The 23,261-nt window shown below is 45.0% G+C and overlaps 1 protein-coding gene across 1 annotated transcript in view; it reads left to right on the top strand.

Annotated features, from left to right (window-relative positions):
* LOC137652289 (uncharacterized) overlaps positions 1-23,261 on the top strand; it is a 208,791-nt gene that overhangs the window by 8,667 nt on the left and 176,863 nt on the right. The window contains 2 exon segments of the mRNA XM_068385592.1: positions 3,316-3,372; positions 13,964-14,009. Of these exon segments, the coding sequence (XP_068241693.1) occupies positions 13,994-14,009 (16 nt within the window). The 5' untranslated portion in view covers positions 3,316-3,372; positions 13,964-13,993.

The following is a 23,261-nucleotide window of genomic DNA, read 5'->3' as shown; positions in this document are numbered from 1 at the left end:
AGGGTCTACCAGTCTAAGTGGGAGGTCTTCCGAAGCTGGTGTAGAGCCAATTCAATATCCTCTACCAATACCTCTGTGACCCAAATAGCTGACTTCCTGCTTCATCTTAGGAATGAGAGATCCCTTTCAGCTCCTACGATTAAGGGATATAGGAGTATGTTGGCCTCAGTTCTCCGCCATAGAGGTTTGGACCTGTCTTCCAACAAGGACCTTCAAGACATTCTTAAGTCTTTTGAGACGTCTAAAGATCGTCGTCTTTCCACTCCAGGCTGGAATTTAGACGTAGTCTTAAAGTTCCTTATGACATCTAGGTTCGAACCTCTCCAGTCAGCTTCATTCAAGGACCTTACCCTCAAGACTCTTTTTCTCGTTTGCCTGGCAACAGCTAAGAGAGTCAGTGAGGTTCATGCCTTCAGCAAGAACATTGGTTTCACGACCGAGTCTGCTACATGTTCTTTCCAGCTTGGATTCCTAGCAAAGAACGAACTTCCTTCACGTCCTTGGCCTAGATCGTTCGAGATACCTAGCCTTTCCAACATGGTAGGTAACGAACTTGAGAGAGTTCTTTGCCCTGTCAGAGCTCTCAAATATTATCTCAAGAGGTCTAAACCTCTCCGAGGACAGTCAGAAGCCTTATGGTGTGCCATCAGGAAACCCTCGAGACCCATGTCCAAGAATGGGCTTTCGTATTATATAAGGCTTCTGATTAGAGAAGCACATTCTCACTTAAAGGAGGAAGACCTTGCATTGCTGAAGGTAAGGACCCACGAAGTAAGAGCCGTAGCTACTTCGATGGCCTTTAATAAAAACCGTTCTCTGCAGAGTGTAATGGATGCAACCTATTGGAGGAGCAAGTCAGTGTTTGCATCATTTTATCTGAAAGATGTCCAGTCTCTTTACGAGAACTGCTACACCCTGGGACCATTCGTAGCAGCGAGTGCAGTAGTAGGTGAGGGCTCAGCCACTACATTCCCTTAATCCCATAACCTTTTTAACTTTTCTCTTGAATTCTTTTTGTTGTTTTTATGGTTGTTACGGTAGGCTAAGAAGCCTTCCGCATCCTTTTGATTTGGCGGGTGGTCAATTCATTCTTGAGAAGCGCCTAGGTTAAAGGTTGTGTAGAGGTCCTTTAGTAGGGGTTGCAACCCTATATACTTTAGCACCTTGGGTTGATTCAGCCTCCAAGAGGAACGCTGCGCTCAGTAAGGAAGACGAACTTAAAAAAGAGGCAGAGTAACGGTTCAATTCGACTTCCTTACCAGGTACTTATTATTTCATTTGTTATTAGAGATAACTGTTATATGAAATTTGGGGATACTTGGCTATCCTTTAATCTTGTTCACTGGTTTTCACCCACCCCCCTGGGTGCGAATCAGCTACATGATTATCGGGTAAGTTTAATATTGAAAAATGTTATTTTCATTAGTAAAATAAATTTTTGAATATACTTACCCGATAATCATGATTTAATTGACCCTCCCTTCCTCCCCATAAAGAACCAGTGGGATCGAGGAATAATTGAGGAGGTGTCAACAAGAAGTACTTGAGTACCTGGCCACAGGTGGCGCTGTTAGTACACCCCCTTCTAGTATTGTGATAGCTGGCGTATCCCTCCTTAGATTTCTGTCGGGCAACGGAGTTGACAGCTACATGATTATCGGGTAAGTATATTCAAAAATTTATTTTACTAATGAAAATAACATTTTAAACACATCTTAGAAATGACTTAAATAGATAATTGGATTTCTAATTACATTAAAAAAAGGAATAAAGGTAAAAATAAACATATCACATATTTCCATACATTTACTGTATTCTAGCGATACACTCTTCGAACATCAAACATGTTATCATATATTTCCATACCCTTTCCAGGGCAACGTAACACAGGCTTGAATTCTCCTCCTCTGTTACGCTTTCTTTTTTTCCTGCATAACAGAACCACATTTATGGCATGGATCTGCTTCTTGAACTGTATCCAAGAGATTGTGCTCTCTTAAAAAGGCGAGTGCTGCTGCTTCTGTCAGAATGACTCTTTTATAAAACTCCTTCAGCAACATTTTTAGTACCCTCAATCGATATCTCTTTTAGACCGAGGGAAAAACTGATTTAGGAGCTCCATTTGCTTCGTTTTATATGGGCAGGTCACGTTTTTGATGGTTTTGGGCAGTTCACGTTTTTGATGGATTTGGGCAGTTCACATGTTCGATGGTAGGTGCGGGGCTCCGGGACGCTGGTCACGTGGTAGACCTCATCCTCCACCTGGGTAGGCGACATATGGCGGTATACCTCACACTATAGTAGCACAAAAATAGCCTTGTGAGGAATGGAAGGAAATAAATATAATATATATGAAGTGCAGCAAAGGAAAAATATAAGATATCTTAGCCATTCTTAAACATACCATACTCATTATGATACATTAAAACCTCATGACATACATAGAATTAAGTGGAATGATTATTTTAATATTTAATATGAATAAATACTTTAGAATTGAAAAAGGGTATCATGGTTTTATACTCCAGGATTAGCTAGTTCATGGTAAAGTGGAGTAAACCATTAAATAGTAATTTATATTCATTGGTAAACTATGTGATGATATTCATTTTGTCTCATTTAAAAGTTTAATGACATCTTTATTGACATACAGGTGGTCCTTGACTTACAAACATTCAGAGATACAAACGAATCAAACTAAAATCATAAATATCAGGTATTGAATCAAAAGTTTATATACATTAATAAGATAAAGAAACACTGTATTAAAACAATATTGTATCATTTGATTTCATGGGTCAGGGGGTTGAAGTAGATCATTAAATGCCCATTAGATCCTGATAAAGCAGGTTACAAGCCACTGGGCCGGAAGAAAGATACTGTAAGCAAAATGACATTTGCAATAACCTGATATTTATTTTGTACGAAACGAGACAATTCGTTGACTTTTGTAGCTGGAAATTGTAGGCCCTAGAGCAAAATTTAACAAAATTCAACATAAAAACAGCTGCTTTAAACCTATTAAGTTTGTAAGTTAAAGATGTTCTGTATAGCTGATAATTTGGGAAGGTTGTATTGTTAAATAATATTGGCAGGCTAGTGTGCAGCATTCAGGTTGAATTAGATATTTAGATATCCATACTAGTACAGTATGCTGTTTTTATTGCTATCTATTTTATAAAAGTGAATCTAAATTAATTATGAAATGCTTTCTGCAGTTTTGTAGTTTATCAGTTTGTTATTTGCTCTAGCAAATCCATGATTTGTTTTGTGTGAATTTTTCTGTTATAATGGTGATTGTTTCTGCTATTCCAGAGTCTAACATGATAAAACTGCGACTGATGTACACAGGAAGAGTTTTTGTTTAATAAGGTAAGAATTTTTTTTTTCTTTTATTGAATTTCCTTTTTTGCTCATTTAGGCAAATACTTTTATATGTATTTTAAAACTTACAAATAACTGAAATTTTGGGGTGCAGGAAATTACTCTCTGTACCCAAGAGTCTTTTTGTATTTGTGTTTATAACGGGAAAGTAAATTAGATTACCCTGTGCCTATACATACTCTAAATATGCTGTACTCTACAGAAGAAGGTTTTTCTATAGATTTTATTTATCTGGTTTGGAAAATGGACAGTAATAAACTGGAAATAAAGGAAAATATGTATGCTGTGAAAATGCCATTACTCCTTGCAGAAATGAATGTTGGCTATATGTAAATATTGTAATTACATTTAAAAGTCTCCCTGACCCATCAGAATTATCAATTTCATGGGGTTAAAATATCTTATGATTCATTTATTCTGGTTAAAAATGGTCCAGTTACAGTAAATACTGTCAGTATAGCAGATGCAGTACAGTACTTGAAAGAAAAGATGGTGTAACTGAGAAAAGGTATTGAGCAAGAAGTAATGCAGAATATTTGGTTTTTAGTTCTCTGTGTATATATGGCATAGTTCAGGAGGACCAGAATTGAAAGGATTATCGCAATTATGAAATCTTTTTTACAGCATACACAAACTAATTCAACTCTCTCACAGGTTGATAAGAATTTTAATAGATATCAAGATTTTGTCCAATTTTAGATGATGTTCATCTGCTGAAAACAGACTAGAACAATATTTAATCTATTACAGAATAAAAGAATTAAGGCATTGCTAACAATCATCCTTTAAAATTTTTAGGGGTTAACCTAATCCCCATAATTTGCCCCATGCATTATCATTATTATTATCACTACTAGCTAAACTATAAGATAGTTGGAAAGGGAGGATGCTACCAGCCCAAGGGCTCCAACAGAGAAAATAGCCTCGTTATGAAAGGAAAAAAGGTGATAAATAAACCATAAATGATAAGTAATAGTAAAAAAAGATATAGATTATCTAAGGGTAAGTAACAATGTTGAAGTAGATCTGTCATAAAAAACAATGAAAGTAGAAGCATGTCAATTCTAGCTATATCAGTTAAGAGAATCTGCAACCACAGGTCTACATTTAAGATAAAGTATAGGATTAATGCAAAGGGAATAGCATCATTTGCATAAGCAAGTAGGCTTAGCAACAGAACCACCTTTCTTGAATCTATGAATAATTTTGGACAACTTTATTTGTAATACAGAAGGTCTTAAACTTATAAACATTCTGAGATAGAAACACAAAACCAACTGAAATTATGAATATCAGGTTATTATTATTATGTATTATTATTATTAATTGCTAAGCTACAACCCTAGTTGGGAAAGCAGGATGCTATAAGCAAAGGGGCTCCAACAGGGAAAATAGCCCAGTGAGGAAAGGAAATATAAAATATTTCAAGACCAGTAACATTAAAATAAATTTTTCAATATTAAACTTAGCCGGTGATCATATAAGCTGTCAGCTCTGCTGCCCGACAGAAAAACCTAAGGACAAAATACGCCAGCGATCGCTATACAGGTGGGGGTGTACATCAACAGCGCCATCTGTCGAGCAGGTACTCAAGTACTCCATGTCAACACAGAACCAATTTTCTCTCTGTCGTGCCACTGGCAAGACCTACTAAATACGCTGTTGCTTACTGGATTGATTTTCACATTATTTGGTGAAGTACTCATTTCTAGTTTTTAGCTTTCGCTTTGCAGAGGTTATCTTCAATACTTCCTTGCATTCTTTGATTGAATTTTGGATTATTTGTTGACGACTTGGATAGATTTTGAATTCCCCCTTTTGACTAATTCAAGATGGCTGACCCTTCTCAAGTCCCTAAATACAGGAAGTGTAGTGCTAGGGACTGTTTTAGGCGTCTTCCGAAGGCCTCTATCGATCCTCACACCATTTGTTCCAATTGTCGGGGTAAACCCTGTCAATGGGAAGATCGGTGTGAGGAATGCGTTGGGCTTTCGGAATTCGATTTTGTCGAATTCCTTAAATATTCACGTAGGCTAGAGAGAGATAGAGTCAGGAGGAGTTCATCTCGCTCAGTTGATTTTTCCTCTCCCCATGCCCCACAACCTATTCCTTCTCCTGTAGTGGTTACTCCTGATCCCCCTTCTAGCACTCAACAACCTTCGATGGCAGATATGATGCGTGCCATCCAGGCTCTGGGTGAGAGAGTCGAGTCATTAGCGAGTGACCGCAACCAACTCATGGCAGACGTCAGGGAGTTGAAGGGTAAGAGTGCAGTGGGAAGTGAAGTGAGTGGTAGTGCTGTGAAAAGTGTTAGTGTTGCGCTTGAGGGTGCGTCTGTTCGTGCCTGTCGTCCTCCCAGTCCGGGACCTCTTGCAAGCTCCCAAGCCCAGGGGAGAAGCAATGTCGTACGATCAAAGGGTTCGACAGGCTTTAATCAGCGGACAGACGTTCCCTCCGTGGTTTCGGACGTATCTTGCCAAGATCGCCCCACCCACAAGAAGACGAGAGAGCCCGTTCATTCCTCGTCTGCGGAAGAGGTTTCACGCCAGAAACGATGGACCAAGGTCTCACGGCCTCTCAAACGCAAGGTCCCTTCCGCCTAAGTCCAACGGCCCAGGTGTAGCCACTGGGTCAGTTCGGACTCGCTGCAGTCTTCCGATGACTGCACACCTCCTAAGAGAGGCAAAGTGGTACCGCAACAGGCAGTAACACCGTCTGTTGCCGCACCTGCTGCTGTAGACCCTAAGTGGTCTTTGCTACAGTCTATGCAGACACAGTTAGCATCTTTTATGCAGGAGTATCGTGCGGAGAAGGTTGACGCTGCACCCGTTAGCCTACAACCAACCACGGTTGTGCGTACAGTAGACGCTGACGCTATCTGCTCCCGCACTCCGCCTGTGAGAGTTCCACCACCCATGCGCAGTGTACCCTGCCAGCCGCACGTTGACGTTCACAGACGCACGCTCCACTCCGTTGACGTTCGCTAGTTACCACAACAACAGGAGGGTGGAGTTAAGTTGCTTTGTTTTGACGCTGTGCGTCAACCTCCGCAACCCACTGTGGTTACCGCTACTCGCCAGCAGCAGACTAGTCAGTCAGGAGTAGAAGCTTTGCTTCCCCACACAGCTATGGTTGTTGCCAGCTCACAGACTGACCAACAGTTCCATGACGTTGCGTCCAGTGCAGTCACGCATGCACCCGTGCTGCCGGACTCAGCCGACCAGCTGATTCCTACTCCTTTGCCGCTTCCTCTTCAACATTCAGACGATGGACTCTCTGATGATGACGACGCTGCACATCTTGACGACCCGCACACGGACATCGACGAACCCAAGACCACGCCTCCCTCCTTGGACTTTAGGAAAGTGCTTGCACTGTTCAAGGATTTATATCCTGATCAGTTTGTGTCTGCAGCACCACGCTCCCCTCCCTCTGAGTTCGCTTTAGGCACGCAGTCATCCGCACCTGCCTTTACGAAGCTCGTCCTCGCCCGCTTATCCAAGAGAGCTTTAAGAGTGCTGGGAGATTGGTTGCAGTCCAAGAAGCAACTTGGGAAGACAGCTTTCATGTTTCCCCCTGCCAAGCTTGCTTCCAGATCTAGTGTCTGGTATGCCACGGGAGAAGTTCTCGGCTTGGGAGTTCCTGCCTCTGCCCAGGGCGACTTCTCAAGTCTTGTAGACTCTCCCCGCAGGCTGGCCATGAGACGCTCCAAGATTTGTTGGACTCCTTCGGATTTAGACCATCTGATGAAAGGAGTATTCAGAGCGTTCGAAGTTTTTAACTTTTTGGACTGGTGTTTGGGAGCGTTGAGCAGGAAGACCTCCCCTTCTGGCAAGGAAACTTCCATGCTCATAATGTCCTGCATGGACAAAGCCATACGGGATGGTTCTAGTGAGCTTGCGGCTTCTTTCGTTTCCGGGGTCCTCAAGAAACGGGAACACCTTTGCTCCTCCTTGTCAGCTGGAGTAACCCCATGTCAAAGATCGGAGCTTATGTTTGCTCCTCTCTCGAAGTGCCTCTTCCCTGAGGAGTTGATCAAGGAGATTGCTGCCTCCTTGATTCAAAAAGACACATATGACCTGGTTGCGTCATCCGCACGCAAAGCCACCCCTTTGCCCTCCGTGTCTAGACCCAGGATGGATACTCCAGCGTCAAGGTTCATTCCGCCCTTTCGTGGCAGAGCCTCCAGCAGAGGAGGTGCTCGTGCCGAAGGTAAACGTGGGAGCAAGAAGAAAGGTTCCAAGTCCTTTAGAGGCAGAGTCTGACTGCCACCTTCTTCAGACAGCAGTGGGAGCCAGGCTCAAGAACTACTGGCAGGCCTGGGAGAACAGGGGCGCAGACGCACAATCTGTGAAGTTACTCAGAGAGGGGTACAAGATTCCATTCTTGCGCAAGCCCCCTCTAGCAACAACTCCCATCGACCTCTCTCCCAGGTACAGAGAGGAGGACAAGAGACTAGCTTTGCAGCAAGAGGTGTCTCTCTTACTTCAAAAGGGAGCGGTAGTCAAAGTCCGGGACCATCAATCCCCGGGCTTCTACAACCGTCTCTTCTTAGTCGTAAAGAAGACAGGAGGGTGGAGACCGGTGCTAGACGTCAGTGCTCTGAATGTCTTTGTCACAAAGCAGACGTTCACCATGGAGACGACAAAGTCGGTTCTAGCATCGGTCAGGAAGGAAGACTGGATGGTCTCTTTAGACCTCAAGGACGCCTACTTTCACGTCCCCATCCACCCAGATTCCCAACCTTTTCTAAGGTTCGTTTACGGGAAGGTTGTATACCAATTTCAAGCCCTGTGCTTTGGCCTAAGCACGGCGCCTCTTGTTTTTACGAAACTGATGAGGAATATTGCCAAATTCCTGCATTTAGCAGACATCAGAGCCTCCCTCTATTTGGACGACTGGCTTCTAAGAGCTTCGTCAAGTCGTCGCTGTCTGGAGAATCTAAAATGGACTCTGGATCTGGCCAAGGAATTGGGTCTCCTGGTCAATATGGAAAAGTCCCAACTCGTCCCATCCCAAACTATAGTGTACCTAGGAATGGAGATTCAGAGTCAAGTTTTTCGGGCTTTTCCGTCGGCCCCCAGAATCAGTCAAGCCCAAGAATGCATCCAGAACATGCTAAAGAAGGACCGATGTTCAGTCAGACAGTAGATGAGTCTGATAGGGACGCTTTCATCACTGGACCAGTTCATTGCGTTAGGGAGACTGCACCTCCGACCCTTTCAATTTCATCTAGCTGTTCACTGGAGAAAGGACAAGACGCTAGAAGCGGTCTCGATCCCTATTTCCGAGAAGATGAAGTCTTCACTGACTTGGTGGAAGGACAACATTCACCTCAGAGAGGGTCTGCCACTGGCTGTTCAGACCCCCAACCACGTTCTCTTCTCGGACGCATCGGACACGGGCTGGGGTGCGACATTAGACGGTCGGGAATGCTTGGGCACGTGGAACGCGGATCAAAGAACGTTACATATCAACTGCAAGGAGCTACTGGCAGTTCATCTGGCCTTGAGAAGCTTCAAGTCTCTCCTTCTAGGCAAGGTGGTGGAGGTGAACTCCGACAACACCACAGCCTTGGCGTACATCTCCAAGCAAGGAGGGACTCATTCGATGACGTTATACGAGATCGCAAGGGACCTCCTCACCTGGTCAAGAGATCTAAACCTGTCTCTAGTAACGAGGTTCATTCAAGGCAACATGAATGTCATGGCAGACCGCCTCAGCCGGAAGGGGCAAATCATCCCAACAGAATGGACCCTTCACATGAATGTATGCAAGAGACTATGGGCCTTGTGGGGCCATCCTACCATAGATCTATTTGCAACCTCGATGACCAAGAGGCTCCCAATTTATTGCTCGCCGATCCCGGACCCAGCAGCAGTTCATATAGATGCCTTTCTTCTGGATTGGTCCCATCTAGACCTTTATGCATTCCCCCCGTTCAAGATTGTCAACAGAGTACTGCAGAAGTTCGCCTCTCACGAAGGGACAAGGTTGACGTTGGTTGCTCCCCTCTGGCCCGCGAGAGAATGGTTCACCGAGGTACTGCAATGGCTAGTGGACGTTCCCAGAACACTTCCTCTAAGAGTGGACCTTCTGCGTCAGCCACACGTAAAGAAGGTACACCCAAGCCTCCACGCTCTTCGTCTGACTGCCTTCAGACTATCGAAAGACTCTCGAGAGCTAGAGGCTTTTCGAAGGAGGCAGCCAGAGCGATTGCTAGAGCAAGGAGGACATCCACTCTTGAAGTCTACCAGTCGAAGTGGGAAGTCTTCCGAAGCTGGTGCAAGTCGGTATCAGTATCCTCAACCAGTACCTCTGTAACTCAGATAGCTGACTTCCTTTTATACCTAAGGAAGGAAAGATCTCTTTCAGCTCCCACGATCAAGGGTTACAGAAGCATGTTGGCAGCAGTCTTCCGTCACAGAGGCTTAGATCTTTCCAACAACAAAGATCTACAGGACCTCCTTAAGTCTTTTGAGACCTCGAAGGAGCGTCGTTTGGCCACACCAGGTTGGAATTTAGACGTGGTACTAAGATTCCTTATGTCAGAAAGGTTCGAGCCACTACAATCAGCCTCTTTTAAAGATCTCACTTTGAAGACTCTTTTCCTCGTCTGCTTAGCTACAGCTAAAAGAGTCAGTGAGATACACGCCTTCAGCAAGAACATCGGATTTTCATCTGAAACGGCTACATGTTCTTTACAGCTTGGTTTTCTAGCCAAAAACGAACTACCTTCTCGTCCTTGGCCGAAATCGTTCGATATTCCAAGCCTTTCTAATTTGGTTGGAAATGAACTAGGAAGAGTCTTGTGCCCTGTTAGAGCTCTTAAGTTCTATTTAAAACGAACTAAACCTTTACGAGGACAGTCAGAAGCTTTATGGTGTGCTATTAAGAAACCTTCTTTACCCATGTCGAAGAATGCAGTTTCCTTTTATATTAGACTGTTGATACGAGAAGCTCATGCCCATCTGAATGAGGAAGACCATGCTTTGCTGAAGGTAAGGACACATGAAGTTAGAGCTGTCACAACTTCAGTGGCCTTCAAACAAAACAGATCTCTGCAGAGTATAATGGACGCAACCTATTGGAGAAGCAAGTCAGTGTTCGCGTCTTTTTATCTTAAAGATGTCCAGTCTCTTTACGAGAACTGCTACACCCTGGGACCATTCGTAGCAGCGAGTGCAGTAGTGGGTGAGGGCTCAACCACTACATTCCCCTAATTCCATAACCTTTTTAATCTTTCTCTTGAAATGTTTTTTATTGTTGTTTTTGGGTTGTCCGGAAGGCTAAGAAGCCTTTCGCATCCTGGTTGATTTGGCGGGTGGTCAAATTCTTTTCTTGAGAAGCGCCTAGATTAGAGGTTTTGATGAGGTCCTTTAGTATGGGTTGCAACCCTTCATACTTCAGCTCCTAGGAGTCGCTCAGCATCCTATGAGGATCGCAAGGCTCAGTAAGGAAGACGTACTTAAAAAGGCAGAGTAATTGTTCAAGTCGACTTCCTTACCAGGTACTTATTTATTTTATGTTTGTTATTTTGAATAACTGCTAAAATGAAATACAAAATACTTAGCTCTTAATAATGTCAACATGTAATGCTGGTCTCTACCCACCCCCCTGGGTGTGAATCAGCTTATATGATCACCGGCTAAGTTTAATATTGAAAAATGTTATTTTTATTAATAAAATAAATTTTTGAATATACTTACCCGGTGATCATATATTAAAGGACCCTCCCTTCCTCCCCAATAGAGACCCAGTGGGCCGAGGAGAAAATTGGTTCTGTGTTGACATGGAGTACTTGAGTACCTGCTCGACAGATGGCGCTGTTGATGTACACCCCCACCTGTATAGCGATCGCTGGCGTATTTTGTCCTTAGGTTTTTCTGTCGGGCAGCAGAGCTGACAGCTTATATGATCACCGGGTAAGTATATTCAAAAATTTATTTTATTAATAAAAATAACATATCTCCTATGTAAACTATAAAATTTTTTAACAAAACAAGAGGAAGAGAAATAAGATAGAATAGTGTGCCTGAGTGTACCCTCAAGCAAGAGAATTCTAACTCAAGACAGTGGAAGACCATGGTACAGAGGCTATGACACTACGCAAGACGAGAGAACAATGGTTTGATTTTGGAGTGTCGTCCTCCTAGAAGAGCTGCTTACCATAGCTAAAGAGTCTCTTCTATGCTTACCGAGAGGAAAGTAGCCACTGAACAATTACAGTGCAGTAGTTTACCCCTTGGGTGAAGAAAAATTGTTTGGTAATCTCAGTGTTGTCAGGTGTATGAAGACATAAGAGAATTTGTAAAGAAAAAGCCAGACTATTTGGTGAGTATAGGCAAAGGGAAAGTGAACCGTAACCAGAGAGAAGGATCCAATGTAGTACTGTCTGGCCAGTCAAAGGACCCCATAACTCTAGTGGTAGTATCTCTAGAGGTGGCTGGTGTCCTGGCTAACCAACTGCCTAACAAAAGTTCTTATGCTGTAATAGGATATTGAAAAACTAATAAAGCAATACAGAAAGGATTACATATGGTCTTTATTGACATGGAGAAGGCATACGATCGAGTACCACGTCAGGAGATGTATGAGAGAAAAGGGAGTCCCTGAGAAATACGTAAGAATCGCCCAAGATATGTATGAGAGGGCAGAAGCAAATGTTAAGAGCAGTATAGGCCTAACAGAAAGTTTCCCAGTAAATATGCGACTACATCAGGGGTCTACATTTAGCCCTTACCTATTTGATCTGGTCATGGATGTAGTAACAAGGTATTAGAGATCAGTCTCCTTGGTGTATGCTTTTTCTTGATGATGTTATACTGTGTAGCACTAGGCGAGAGGTAGTAGAAGAGAAATTGGAGGAGTGGAGAAGAGAAATGGAAAATAGAGGATTGAAGATCAGCAGGAAAAAGACAGAGTATTTGAGGCTGAAAAATGGCGAGAATGGGGAAGTTAGTTTACAAGGAGATAGGTTGAAAAGAGTTGAAAATTTCAAGTATTTAGGATCAACAGTTGCAGAGGATGGTGATCTGGGGCCAGAAATAAACCACAGAATACCAGCAGGATGGAAGAATTGGAAAAGAGTGTGTGGAGTACTATGTGACAGGAAAATAGGGGTTAAGTTGAAAGGTAAAGTACACAGGACAGTTAGAGATGAGTGTGTTGAGATGGATGTGTGGGGTGACAAGAAGAGATAAAATACGGAATGAGGTAATTAGGGGTACCACGGGAGTTAGAAAACTATCAGATAAGATCCAAGAAAGTAGATTGAGGTGGTATGGTCATGTCATGAGAAGAGAGTGATGGAAATGGAGGTACAGGGAACGAGTAGAGGGAGACCAAAGCGAAGGTGGATGGACTGTATCAAGGATGACCTTCGATCAAAGGGATTAACCTGTGATGAAGTTTGGGACAGAGGTAGATGGAGAAAGCTGACCAGAAACATCGACCCCACATAGAAGTGGGATAAGATGTTGACAAAGAAGAAGTAGTGTATAATATAATATAGTAAGCAAAACAACATTTGTAATAACCTGATAATTTTTTGATATGAAAGGTAACTATTGGTTGATTTGCAGCTGGAAATTGTAGGCATGGGGGTTAGGTTAGGCCTACCTAAGGCCAAAATTTAACAAAATTTGATTTACAAAGAACAGCTTCTTGTTACCTATCAAGTTACTAAGCTGAGAACCTATTTAAGATACATTAGGTTAATAGTTACTGCCGAATATTCACCTACTTCATGCGTTAGACAAGATGTAGCCTTTGTAGTTGGGTGGAACGGTCTGGGTCAGTAATTAGAATGGTGGTAAATGTTTACTGTAGTACAGTATTCATAATGAAAAAATAATGGTGCTCCTGGTGTATTTACATGTACTTTGAATTATTCTGATATAGGTAATCAAGGGAACCCATATTTTGGAAATTTTTTACTTTTGTAGAATTCAAAAAGTTAAGATTGAACTGCATTTTGAAAAGGTAAGCAAACGAAAGAATGCCACCCAAGGTTTCCCACCTAACCTAACCTAGGACTCGTATTCTTACCTACTCGCCTTCCGGGGGGTTGGGGGGGGGTTATTTGCCCTCCCCCCCTTCGTCCCCATCTAAGATTGTTGTATCCATAACGTACCTTAAGACCAAATATCAACCCTCTGTTTGCTTTCCAACAGGCCTCACTTCTGGCAAGGTAACACAAAATGATATTTTGTAAATAATTAGTTTTATGCCTGTCCCAACCAACTACATACACCCCTAAAAATTTAGAAAGCAAAGAGAGTAAAGAATAGACTTTTAGGGGTAACTTGTATTTTCCCTATCTATATAAATCTTAGTCTTTTAAAGTTAAACTTCACACATCTTCACTCAGTCCTGAGTCTTTGATTGGAAAGTGGGCTGGGCTACATGCTCATGTGCACTACCTGTTGTTAATTACATTGTTAACGAATTGATAGTTGTTCCAATCTCAGCTGAACTCCAGTTTGTTTAGCTATGAAAACTGCATTAATTTTTTAATTCTTTATTGTTAGTACGATGTTACCCATGTTCATTAAATATTTAATTAATTTTTTTTCAGGAGTGTGGTGAAACATTCAAAACAGCAAAAATGGAGTCAAATGAACGTAAGTACAGTGTTGTAATGCTCTTTGTTTTAGTGTTATGTTTTTGTTTCTCCTGTTTTAGATTTTTTATTTTAAAGATTACTACTATTAAGAATAGTACATTTATTAGTTTAGAATGAAAAATATGATGATAGAGGGATGTAAATATAATACAATTACTATTTCATAGTTGATAGTCACTCATATAATACATTAAGATTGATTTGTAGTTTACTGTACCCTTTTGTCATGAAGATGATTATACATTGATGGCATGAAACCAATGAGCAGACTGGTGGTTTGAGATTTATTTTAGTGTGAACCATGGTCATTTCATAAGGATTAGATTCTTTCAATATACCGTACTCTATAATGATTTTCTCTTATTACACAATCATGACCATATTCTTTTGAATTTATTTAATTGTGAAGAATCTATTTCTAGAGTGACGTGAAATATTTTGATGAATCTTATCCAATATTCATATGCTTAATGCTTCAATAGTCAGCATTTTGCAAGAAAGAATGGAAACACGTTTCTCTCTGGATTTGTATAGCCTACCCATGCGTTGACATGTCATCACCAGATGTCGGTACTGTGACAGTCATCATCATCATCATCTTCTACGCCTGTTGACGTAAAGGGCCTTGGTTAGATTTCGTCAGTTGTCTCTATCTTACGCTTTTAATTCAATACTTCCCCATTCATCATCTCGTACAGTATCAGTATTTGTTTACACATTTCTGTTCTTGCTGCAAGTTAGTGAACAATCTTTTGATCAACTTAGAGTTTTTTCTTATACAATTTCATGGGACTTCTCAACAATCACAGCTTTGTTGGTGCTTGGCATTGCTGTCTTTTTCCTTTTTTCTTAACTTTATGGAACATATATATGTGTATAGTTTTAATTGAACCCTAGCTCAAAATGTATTGTAAAAAGGTAGATTACGATATCTACAGAATTTTGTAAGTGATATTAGGGTTATTCTTTGGAGTAATTTTTTAGCATTTATTTAACAAGAAAAGAAAGAAGGATAGTTGGAAAAGTTCAGAAAGATTTGAGTACAGTTTAATACTGTAGTTTGGTCTTTTACGACTGTTTGGTACAGTGTCTCAGGTTCCCTCAATCCCTTATCCTTTCCACCACCCAAGGCTTGTGCTAGCATGTTAAAAATGTCTTTGTTCCAACACGAATACTTACCTCGAACTACTTTCTTAGGAGTTACCTGTAACCTCCTCTCTACCGACCAGAGTTTTGTGTAGTGTACCCCCCACCCCGTTTTCTAAGGAGGCCTACCCCCGGCATTAAGGAATGTGCCCCGAGGGTAGGCTTATCGTAGGTCGATGTCCGGCCGGGTCAGCCTCATCAGTAAGTTCTCTGGTCGCGACGTGTAAACACGTCGCCCTCGTTCTCTATCGATCCTTTGTGTACGTTCTAAGTGCCCCACGTGTTCCCCGCGTGGTGACTTGTGTTTTCCTGTGTACTTTTCCCGGGTGTTCCTGTGTGTTCACCTTCCACCCGTGTGCTTACCCAGTGTATTCCTTGATTCCCTTCGTGCTTGTGTCTTGCGTGTGTGCATTATGGAGCAAATCCGCCGTTGTCCGGGGCCTAGAGCCGGTAAATCGTGTGGAGCGTTCCTCTCCAAGCCTGAAGTGGATCCTCACTCCCTTTGCTCCTCTTGTAGGGGAAAGGTTTGTTCGTCAGCAGATACGTGCCCCGAGTGTGTAGACTGGAGCGATATCCAGTGGGTACGGTACGGTACGAAAAAGAGAAAATCAGCGAAACGTTCCCCCAGAAAAGCTAGTGTTACTTTGCCGCTACCATCACCCAGTGAGCGGTCCGACGGGGCCTCTGTTTCGCCATCCCCTACACAGAGTAGGGGACGAGGTAAGTCTGTCGTAGAGAAGGAACAAGGCAACCTTCCCCAGGAACCTAGTGAAAGTGCAGTGCCGATTGCGGGCCCTTCTAGGGCTAGTGAAGAACCCAGTAGTGCGTCCGGAGACGGCCCTTGTGCTGGGGGGGCATGCGTCCTCCGATGACTCCTTGTGGGGTAGTAACGCGGTGTCTGTGTCTTCGCCGCCCTTGTGGGCCTGTGCTTCAGGGTCTTCGTTAGGCGGAGACAACCAGAAGAAGTTACGACCTTCGGGTAATGATGCCTTCGGTTGGAGGCTTCCGAAGACGCTGGGTAGGTCACCCTTAAGGATGGAAGTGGCCCTGGACCCCTGGCTCCCTAGCATGGAGCGCCTTGAATCGTTCCCGGCCCCCCTCACGGAAGTCCCCGAAGATTTCCTCCAGCCGTCGACCTCGGGCACTCAACGCGCGAAGAAGTCCCCCGCAGTCCCTGCTACCTGCCGACATACGATAAGCACAGTGTCGTCGGGTTCGTCGGATGATTATTTCTCGTCGGAGGAGGAAGTCAGGGTAAAACACCGTCGTCGTCGGAGGAAGTCAGGGTAAAACACCGTCGTCGGAGGGAGCGGTCCAGGAGCAAGCGTTCCCGTTCGAGGTCGCGCTCCCGGTACAGTAGCAAGCGCTCCCGCTCCCCAGGTCGTAAGTATAGGAGGAGTAGGTCTCCTGATGGCGACTGGGTCTTCGTACCCCGGGACTCAAAGGTGCTTTGTTCCCCGGACCGCCGGTCCAGAGAGTGTTCGCCAAGGATGCCGTCCTCAAAACACGACCTTGACCCTCGCAACCAAGCTCGCAGGAAGGACTCTACAAGAAGGCATAAGTCCTCGAAGCCTCCGGTTCACCCCGCCCAGCGGGGGGAAACGCGCTTCTTGTCAGGCGGCCTGGCCGAACCAGCCCAGCTGGTGCGGCCTTCGGGTCGGAAGCAACGGTTCCCGCTGTCGGGTCAGCCCACGGGAACCGCGTCCTCGGCACCCAGAGCCCTTGAGCGGACGAGAGTCCCCGCTGAATCAGCGATGCCTGCGTTAACCCAGGCCCCTGGTGCGGACGCCCCCGCAGATGAAATCCAGTACCTCGGTAGGACGGCACCCCTGGCCCCAAGAGCTAGACGTCCAGTCGGTGTGCCCGGTAACCCAGCTCCCCGGCCCCAAGCCGAGACCTCGGCTGATGGAAGGGAGGGTTCACCAACGGAGGACTCGGCCTATAGGAGGGTGGTTGGCCTTATCAGAAGACACCACAAAATCGAAGAACCTACAGCTACAGACGAGGATTACTGGAGGTCAAGCCTATTAAGAATTATGCAGACCCCTACCCAACCTAAGACGTCTCTAGCGCTTTCTCTAGCCCGAGATCTGGTCCTAGGGCAGGAGTATGTGGACAAGGTGGTGGCTAGTAATGCCGAAGTCCCCAAAACCCAGAGTTCCTCAAAATTGCTCCAGGGCCTCAGAACCCAAGGCAAAGTATATGTGCCAGAGGAGCGTCGCCCAGGCCCCTGTAAGGTGGAGTCATCCAACGACATCCTGAGTCAGGGCGTCTCAGACGATAGGGCCTCTTCGGCCCCGGTCTGTTTCTCGCCAGCAGAGGCCTCCATGATGGAGGAAATGTCGAAAGATTTAGTGAACGTCTCCTCTTGGCTGGACTGGTGGGCTTCCACCTTAGTAGGGGTACAAGCCTCGTTCGACCCTGCGGACCCTGACCAGCAAGGCCTCCTGAGAGACCTTATTACCTCCTGGGGTAAAACCCTAAAATTTTTAACTTACCAGTCGCTCGCCCTGACGGCTAACTGGGTACTCCGTAAGAGAGATACCGTACTGACGAAGGTGTCCCGGAAGGTACCAGACAGGGAAGCGCGGGCCATACGGAGCTTACCCTTGTGGGGAGAGTCCTTGTTTCCCCTGAAGGAACTAGAGACCATCGTGGAGAAGGTCTCGAAGAAGAAGGAGTCTTAACAACCCCAGACATACGCCTTCTAGGAGACCTCCCTACAAGAGATCCGTCTCGGATAGTGCCGCGACGTCCCAAGCCTCTCCCAGCACTACGAGGAGAGAGGCTCCCTCTTCCTCCTGGTCCGCAACGCCTCAGCCCCCCCGCAGGAGAGCTCCAGCGCCTTCAAGCTCCTTCAGGTCGGGTTACTCTGCCTCTAGGAGAGGCCGATCAGGCCGCTCCTCCAGAAGAAGATAGAGTGGGAGGCCCCCTATCCCCGCCCAAGCCTCGGGTTGGGGGATGCCTCAGACTTCATTGGCAAGCATGGAAGGCTCACGGAGCAGAGCCTTGGACAGTGTCCGTACTAAAGGAGGGCTACAGACTACCGTTCTTAACAGAACCATCCCCTCCTATCCCGGCCAGCCGGGCGGAATGGCTAGCTCCCAGAGACCCGTTGAAGAGGACCGCCCTTCAAGAGGAGGTGTCCTCCATGTTAGAGAAGGGCGCCATGGAAGAAGTTCTTCTCCCAGGGCCGGGTTTCTACAGTCGTCTGTTCCTGGTAGAAAAAGCGACGGGGGGGGTGGAGACCTGTTGTAGATCTGTCGGCTCTCAACAAATTCATCAAGAAGACGGACTTCAAAATGGACACTCCGAAGTCAGTCCTGCTGTCCTTGAGGGAGAAAGATTACATGATGACCATAGACCTCAAGGACGCATACTTCCAAATTCCGGTCCACCCCTCGAGTCGAAAGTTCCTCCGGGTGAAATGGGGTTCCCAGATCCTGCAATTCAGGACCCTTTGCTTCGGATTGTCAACAGCGCCCCAGGTGTTCACGAGAGTCTTCACGACTGTCTCAGTGTGGGCTCACGAACGAGGCATTCGCCTCATCTGATACCTGGACGACTGGTTGCTTCTCTCCGCCTCAAAGGGCCTCTGGGAGGAACAAGGTATGAAACTCCTCCAGTTTTGCAAGGATCTGGGCATCATAATCAACCCGGAGAAGTCAAACCTATCCCCATCCACCAGAATGAACTACTTGGGAATGACATTGGATACCATTCTGGGAAAAGCCTTCCCCTCGGAGGACAGAATAAGAAACCTCATGAATATCATTCAGCCGTTCCTGTCAGAGCGTCCCAGGAGAGCGAAAGACTGGCACAAGCTGATAGGTCACCTGGTCTCATTGAAGAAACTAGTTCCCCAAGGGAGGGTAAGGCTCAGAGCCGTACAATGGAACCTGAAGAACCTCTGGTGCCAACTGGACTCACAACAAGTTCTAATCCCAGTCCTACCAAACACGAGACCCTCCCTGGAATGGTGGCATTTCCGGTCGAACTCACTCAAGGGGATGCCCTTCGGGAGCGACCCACCCGAGTTACTACTGTTCACAGATGCCTCCAACCAAGGGTGGGGAGCCCATCTCCTCGACGAAACAGCACGAGGGACCTGGTTGGACGGGGAGAAAGAACTCCACATCAATGTCCTGGAGTTGAAGGCAGTCCAGAAGGCTTGCCTACACTTCGTGAGTCTGCTAAAGGGAAACACCGTGGCGTTGATGTGCGACAACGCCACGGTAGTGGCATACATAAAGAAACAAGGAGGCTTGAAGTCGAAGGAGTTGTGCGATCTCACCATAGGAATTCTAGATTGGGCAGAAGAGAACCAAGTGGTGTTGTTAGCAAGGTTCATTCCCGGGAAGAAAAACGTACTGGCCGACGGCCTCAGCAGAGTGGGCCAGATAGTAGGGACAGAATGGTCCCTTCTTCCGGAAGTAGCCAAGCTCATCATCCAACGTTGGGGTTCCCCGGTGATGGACCTCTTTGCAACAAAACTCAACGCCCAACTCCCCGTATATTGCTCTCCTGTGCCAGACCCGAAAGCAGCCTTAGAAGACGCCTTTCAGCACAAGTGGGACAATCTAGATGTGTACGCTTTTCCCCCTTTCACGTTGATAAGGCAAGTGCTCAACAGAGTAAGGACAGCCCGAAACCTAAAGATGACTTTGGTAGCGCCCTGGTGGCCGGAGAGAGAGTGGTTCGCGGACCTAAAAGACCTAGCGAGTCAACCACCGTGGCCTCTGCCCGACAGGTCAGACCTTCTGCATCAACCTCATTTTCTCAGGCTCCACGACAACCCACTCTCCCTACGTCTTCACGCCTGGAGTCTATCGAGCGGCTCCTGAAGAAAGAAGGATATTCTTCATCCACGGCTAAGAGAATGTCGCTATACCTGAGAAAGTCGTCAGCCGCGGTCTACCAGGCTAAGTGGGCCTCCTTCACGAAGTGGTGCTCTGAGAAGCGCATTAAACCTCTTAAGGCCTCTGTCCCAGACATAGCAGATTTTCTGGTGTTTCTTAGAGACAAGGTGGGAATGTCAATCCCAGCCATAAAAGGGGTTCGGGCCGCCTTAGGCCAAGTCTTCCTCCTGAAGGGCATCGACCTGGGGGCCTCGAGACACATAGCGATGCTTGTCAAGAGTTTCGAGCAGTCCTGCCCCCCACAGGCGAGTAGGGTGCCCCAGTGGGACTTAGCCAAGGTCCTGAAGATGTTGTGTGGTCCCCCCTTTGAACCTTTGAAGGATATCGTGGACAGAGATCTCACCCTCAAGGCCGTCTTCTTGCTGGCCTTGGTGTCCGCTAAGAGAGTGGGTGAGATCCATGGTCTGTCATATGACGTTTCTCATTCGAAGGGGTGGAAAGAAGTATCCTTCAGGTTCGTGCCTTCTTTTGTGGCTAAGACTCAGAACCCAGCAGTCTGGGATCCGAAGTTCGAAGGTTTCTCAATACCTGCCATCCCTAGGACGAGTAATGCAGAAGATTTGAAATTATGCCCTGTACGGACAATTACAAAATAACTGTAAAGAACGGCTCATCTCCGCCCAGGCATCAAGAGCCTCTTTGTATCCACAGGTATTAATAAGAAACAAGTGTCCAAGAACACCATTTCCTTCTGGTTGAGACAAGTTATTGCCAGAGCCTACAAGGAAGAAGGCATAGCAGTGCCAGGCACCCCCCGACCTCATGACATCAGGGGCCTGAGCACCTCCTTAGCCTTTGAGAAGAACATGGCAGTGGGTCAGATCCTGCGAGCAGGTACTTGGTCGAACCAGTCAACCTTTACTGCCCATTACCTCAAGGACTACTCGAGGAAGTCCTTAGACGGGTTCTCCATTGGAACAGTCATCTCCGCCCTCCAAGCGGTGTAACGGTAAAAGCCCCAGGCGCAATCACGGCTAGCAACCGGTAGGCACAAGTGCGGTTTCCTTCCATCCTACCCAGTTGCTTCCTAGCCTCATCGGGGAGTACCAACTGATACCATTGGATAACACATTCTTCACGACTACGCTACTGAAAGGAGCATCAGAAGAAGTTTTTCAAAGGGTGAGTACTTAGACACTAACATGAACTCTTGTGTAGTTACCCTCGCATCCGTTTTCTAGTAGGTACCGTTATCCCTGGGCCTCTTGGCCTCCGCTTCCCGGGTCAGGGGGTCAGAATAGCACTCCCGCCTCCTAAAGTGTAAGTCTCCTAAGAAAGTAGTTCGAGGTAAGTATTCGTGTTGGAACAAATAAAAAATTTTAAGTAATTTTTTTTTTTCCCTAACATACTTACCGAGAACTACTTTCGGGTAATGGCCCTCCCTTCCTTCCCCGAGTGCCTCTCTTCCCTTGCAAGCATTGTGCTAATCCAATAGAACTTACTGATGAGGCTGACCCGGCCGGACATCGACCTACGATAAGCCTACCCTCGGGGCACATTCCTTAATGCCGGGGGTAGGCCTCCTTAGAAAACGGGGTGGGGGGTACACTACACAAAACTCTGGTCGGTAGAGAGGAGGTTACAGGTAACTCCTAAGAAAGTAGTTCTCGGTAAGTATGTTAGGAAAAATAAAATTTACTTAAAATTTTTGATTTTACACTTAATACATGGGTTAGGAGTTCAAGCCCTTCTTTAGTTCGCTATATATCAACGATATCTCCCTGCTTATCTGGCTGTACTGTTAATGATTTTTTTTTTTTTTTTTTTTTTTTTGCCACAGCTTCATTTCCTGGTTTCTTAGAATGATTTCATGCTTGGAAGTAGCCGCTTTTACTGTTGTTGCACTTGCAATTCTGGTGCCTGCTTTTGAGGTAATAGGTAATTTATTGCCGGTTTATGCACTTGCTGGTGTTAGATTTTGGAGCATATTACCACCTGGTTTTTAGGCAGGGGATGCTCTTATTCTCTTGGCATTTTGAACAGTTTTATACCAACATTTAATGTATCAGCCATGACTCTTCTCAAAGGTACCGTAAATGGCAAGTTGATGTCTATATATTCCTATTCTTTATTGTGAATTATTAATTTGCATTTATTCTGGTGGGATGGGTTATAATTTGTTTCTTAAATAAAGTTAGAAATTTAAAAAATGTCTATTTTTGGATGTAAATTTTCTTTATTTCATATTTGGATTATTCTTTGGTTTTATGAGCATTTTTGGTTGCGAATTTTCCCCCAAAATAGATTAAACTTGTAAACCGAGGTACAACTGTACGGCATACTTGGTTAATGTTTAGAATTCAGTCCTTTATCTCTTTTATACGAGATCTTGCACCTAGTTTTCTTTCTTATTTTATAGTATGCTTTTCATGGTCCCACTCTGTTTTAAAATATGCTGCTGGCCAGTTTCATAAGGAAGGGCTTCACTGTACCAATATTATTGAACAGCGTGTATGACTGAGCCTGTAGAGGGACATTTATTATGCTTTGACATGAAAATATGCCAGTAGCCATATGGTATTGGCAAGTTCCTATTTGAATACTTGTGACTGTTGCTTATCCTCACAAGAGAAGAATTCAGTCACTTATTCCTTGAAGGAAACATTAGAATCTAGCAGTCATGTTACCCTGCAAGTGCTCTCCATGTAGGCATGTAGCCTGAAGAGGCAGCTGTTTAGGGCACTGGACTTCAAAATATTCACCATGTTGATAACATCAATAAGGACATTTATCAGTTCAGATGGCAATGTATTATTTGGTAAGGTATACCGATTTAGCATACAGTGAAAGGTTGTTATAATGGGGTTTGCTTTTTTAATCCAACTGCAAAACTAGAATGGTTTCCCAGCATGGTTGTTGCTCAATCATTCAAGCATGAATGCATGTTATTCCTGGACTAACTTTTCATTTAAAAAAAGGAGAAACTTCCTATTTTTGTGGTTGGTTCATGGTAAAAGAAGTTAGCAATTAAGGTAATGGAAGCCTCATGTGAAAAAAATATTTTTGGCCATTCCAAGTGGAGAATTTAGTCCACTCCTTGATACAGTAGGTTGCAGATATCCTGTAGGGTATGACAATAGTTTGAGGCTACTTTTCTCAACCCTCTGGTAATCCTGGCTGTGACAAAATCTCTTGTCCGGCACATGACGTTTTGGGGGGCGACTTGAGTCGGGTAGCAATGCTGT

Source organism: Palaemon carinicauda, chromosome 13 (genome assembly GCF_036898095.1).
Source record: "Palaemon carinicauda isolate YSFRI2023 chromosome 13, ASM3689809v2, whole genome shotgun sequence".
NCBI lineage: Eukaryota > Metazoa > Arthropoda > Malacostraca > Decapoda > Palaemonidae > Palaemon > Palaemon carinicauda.
This window is presented reverse-complemented; position numbering and strand designations above follow the sequence as displayed.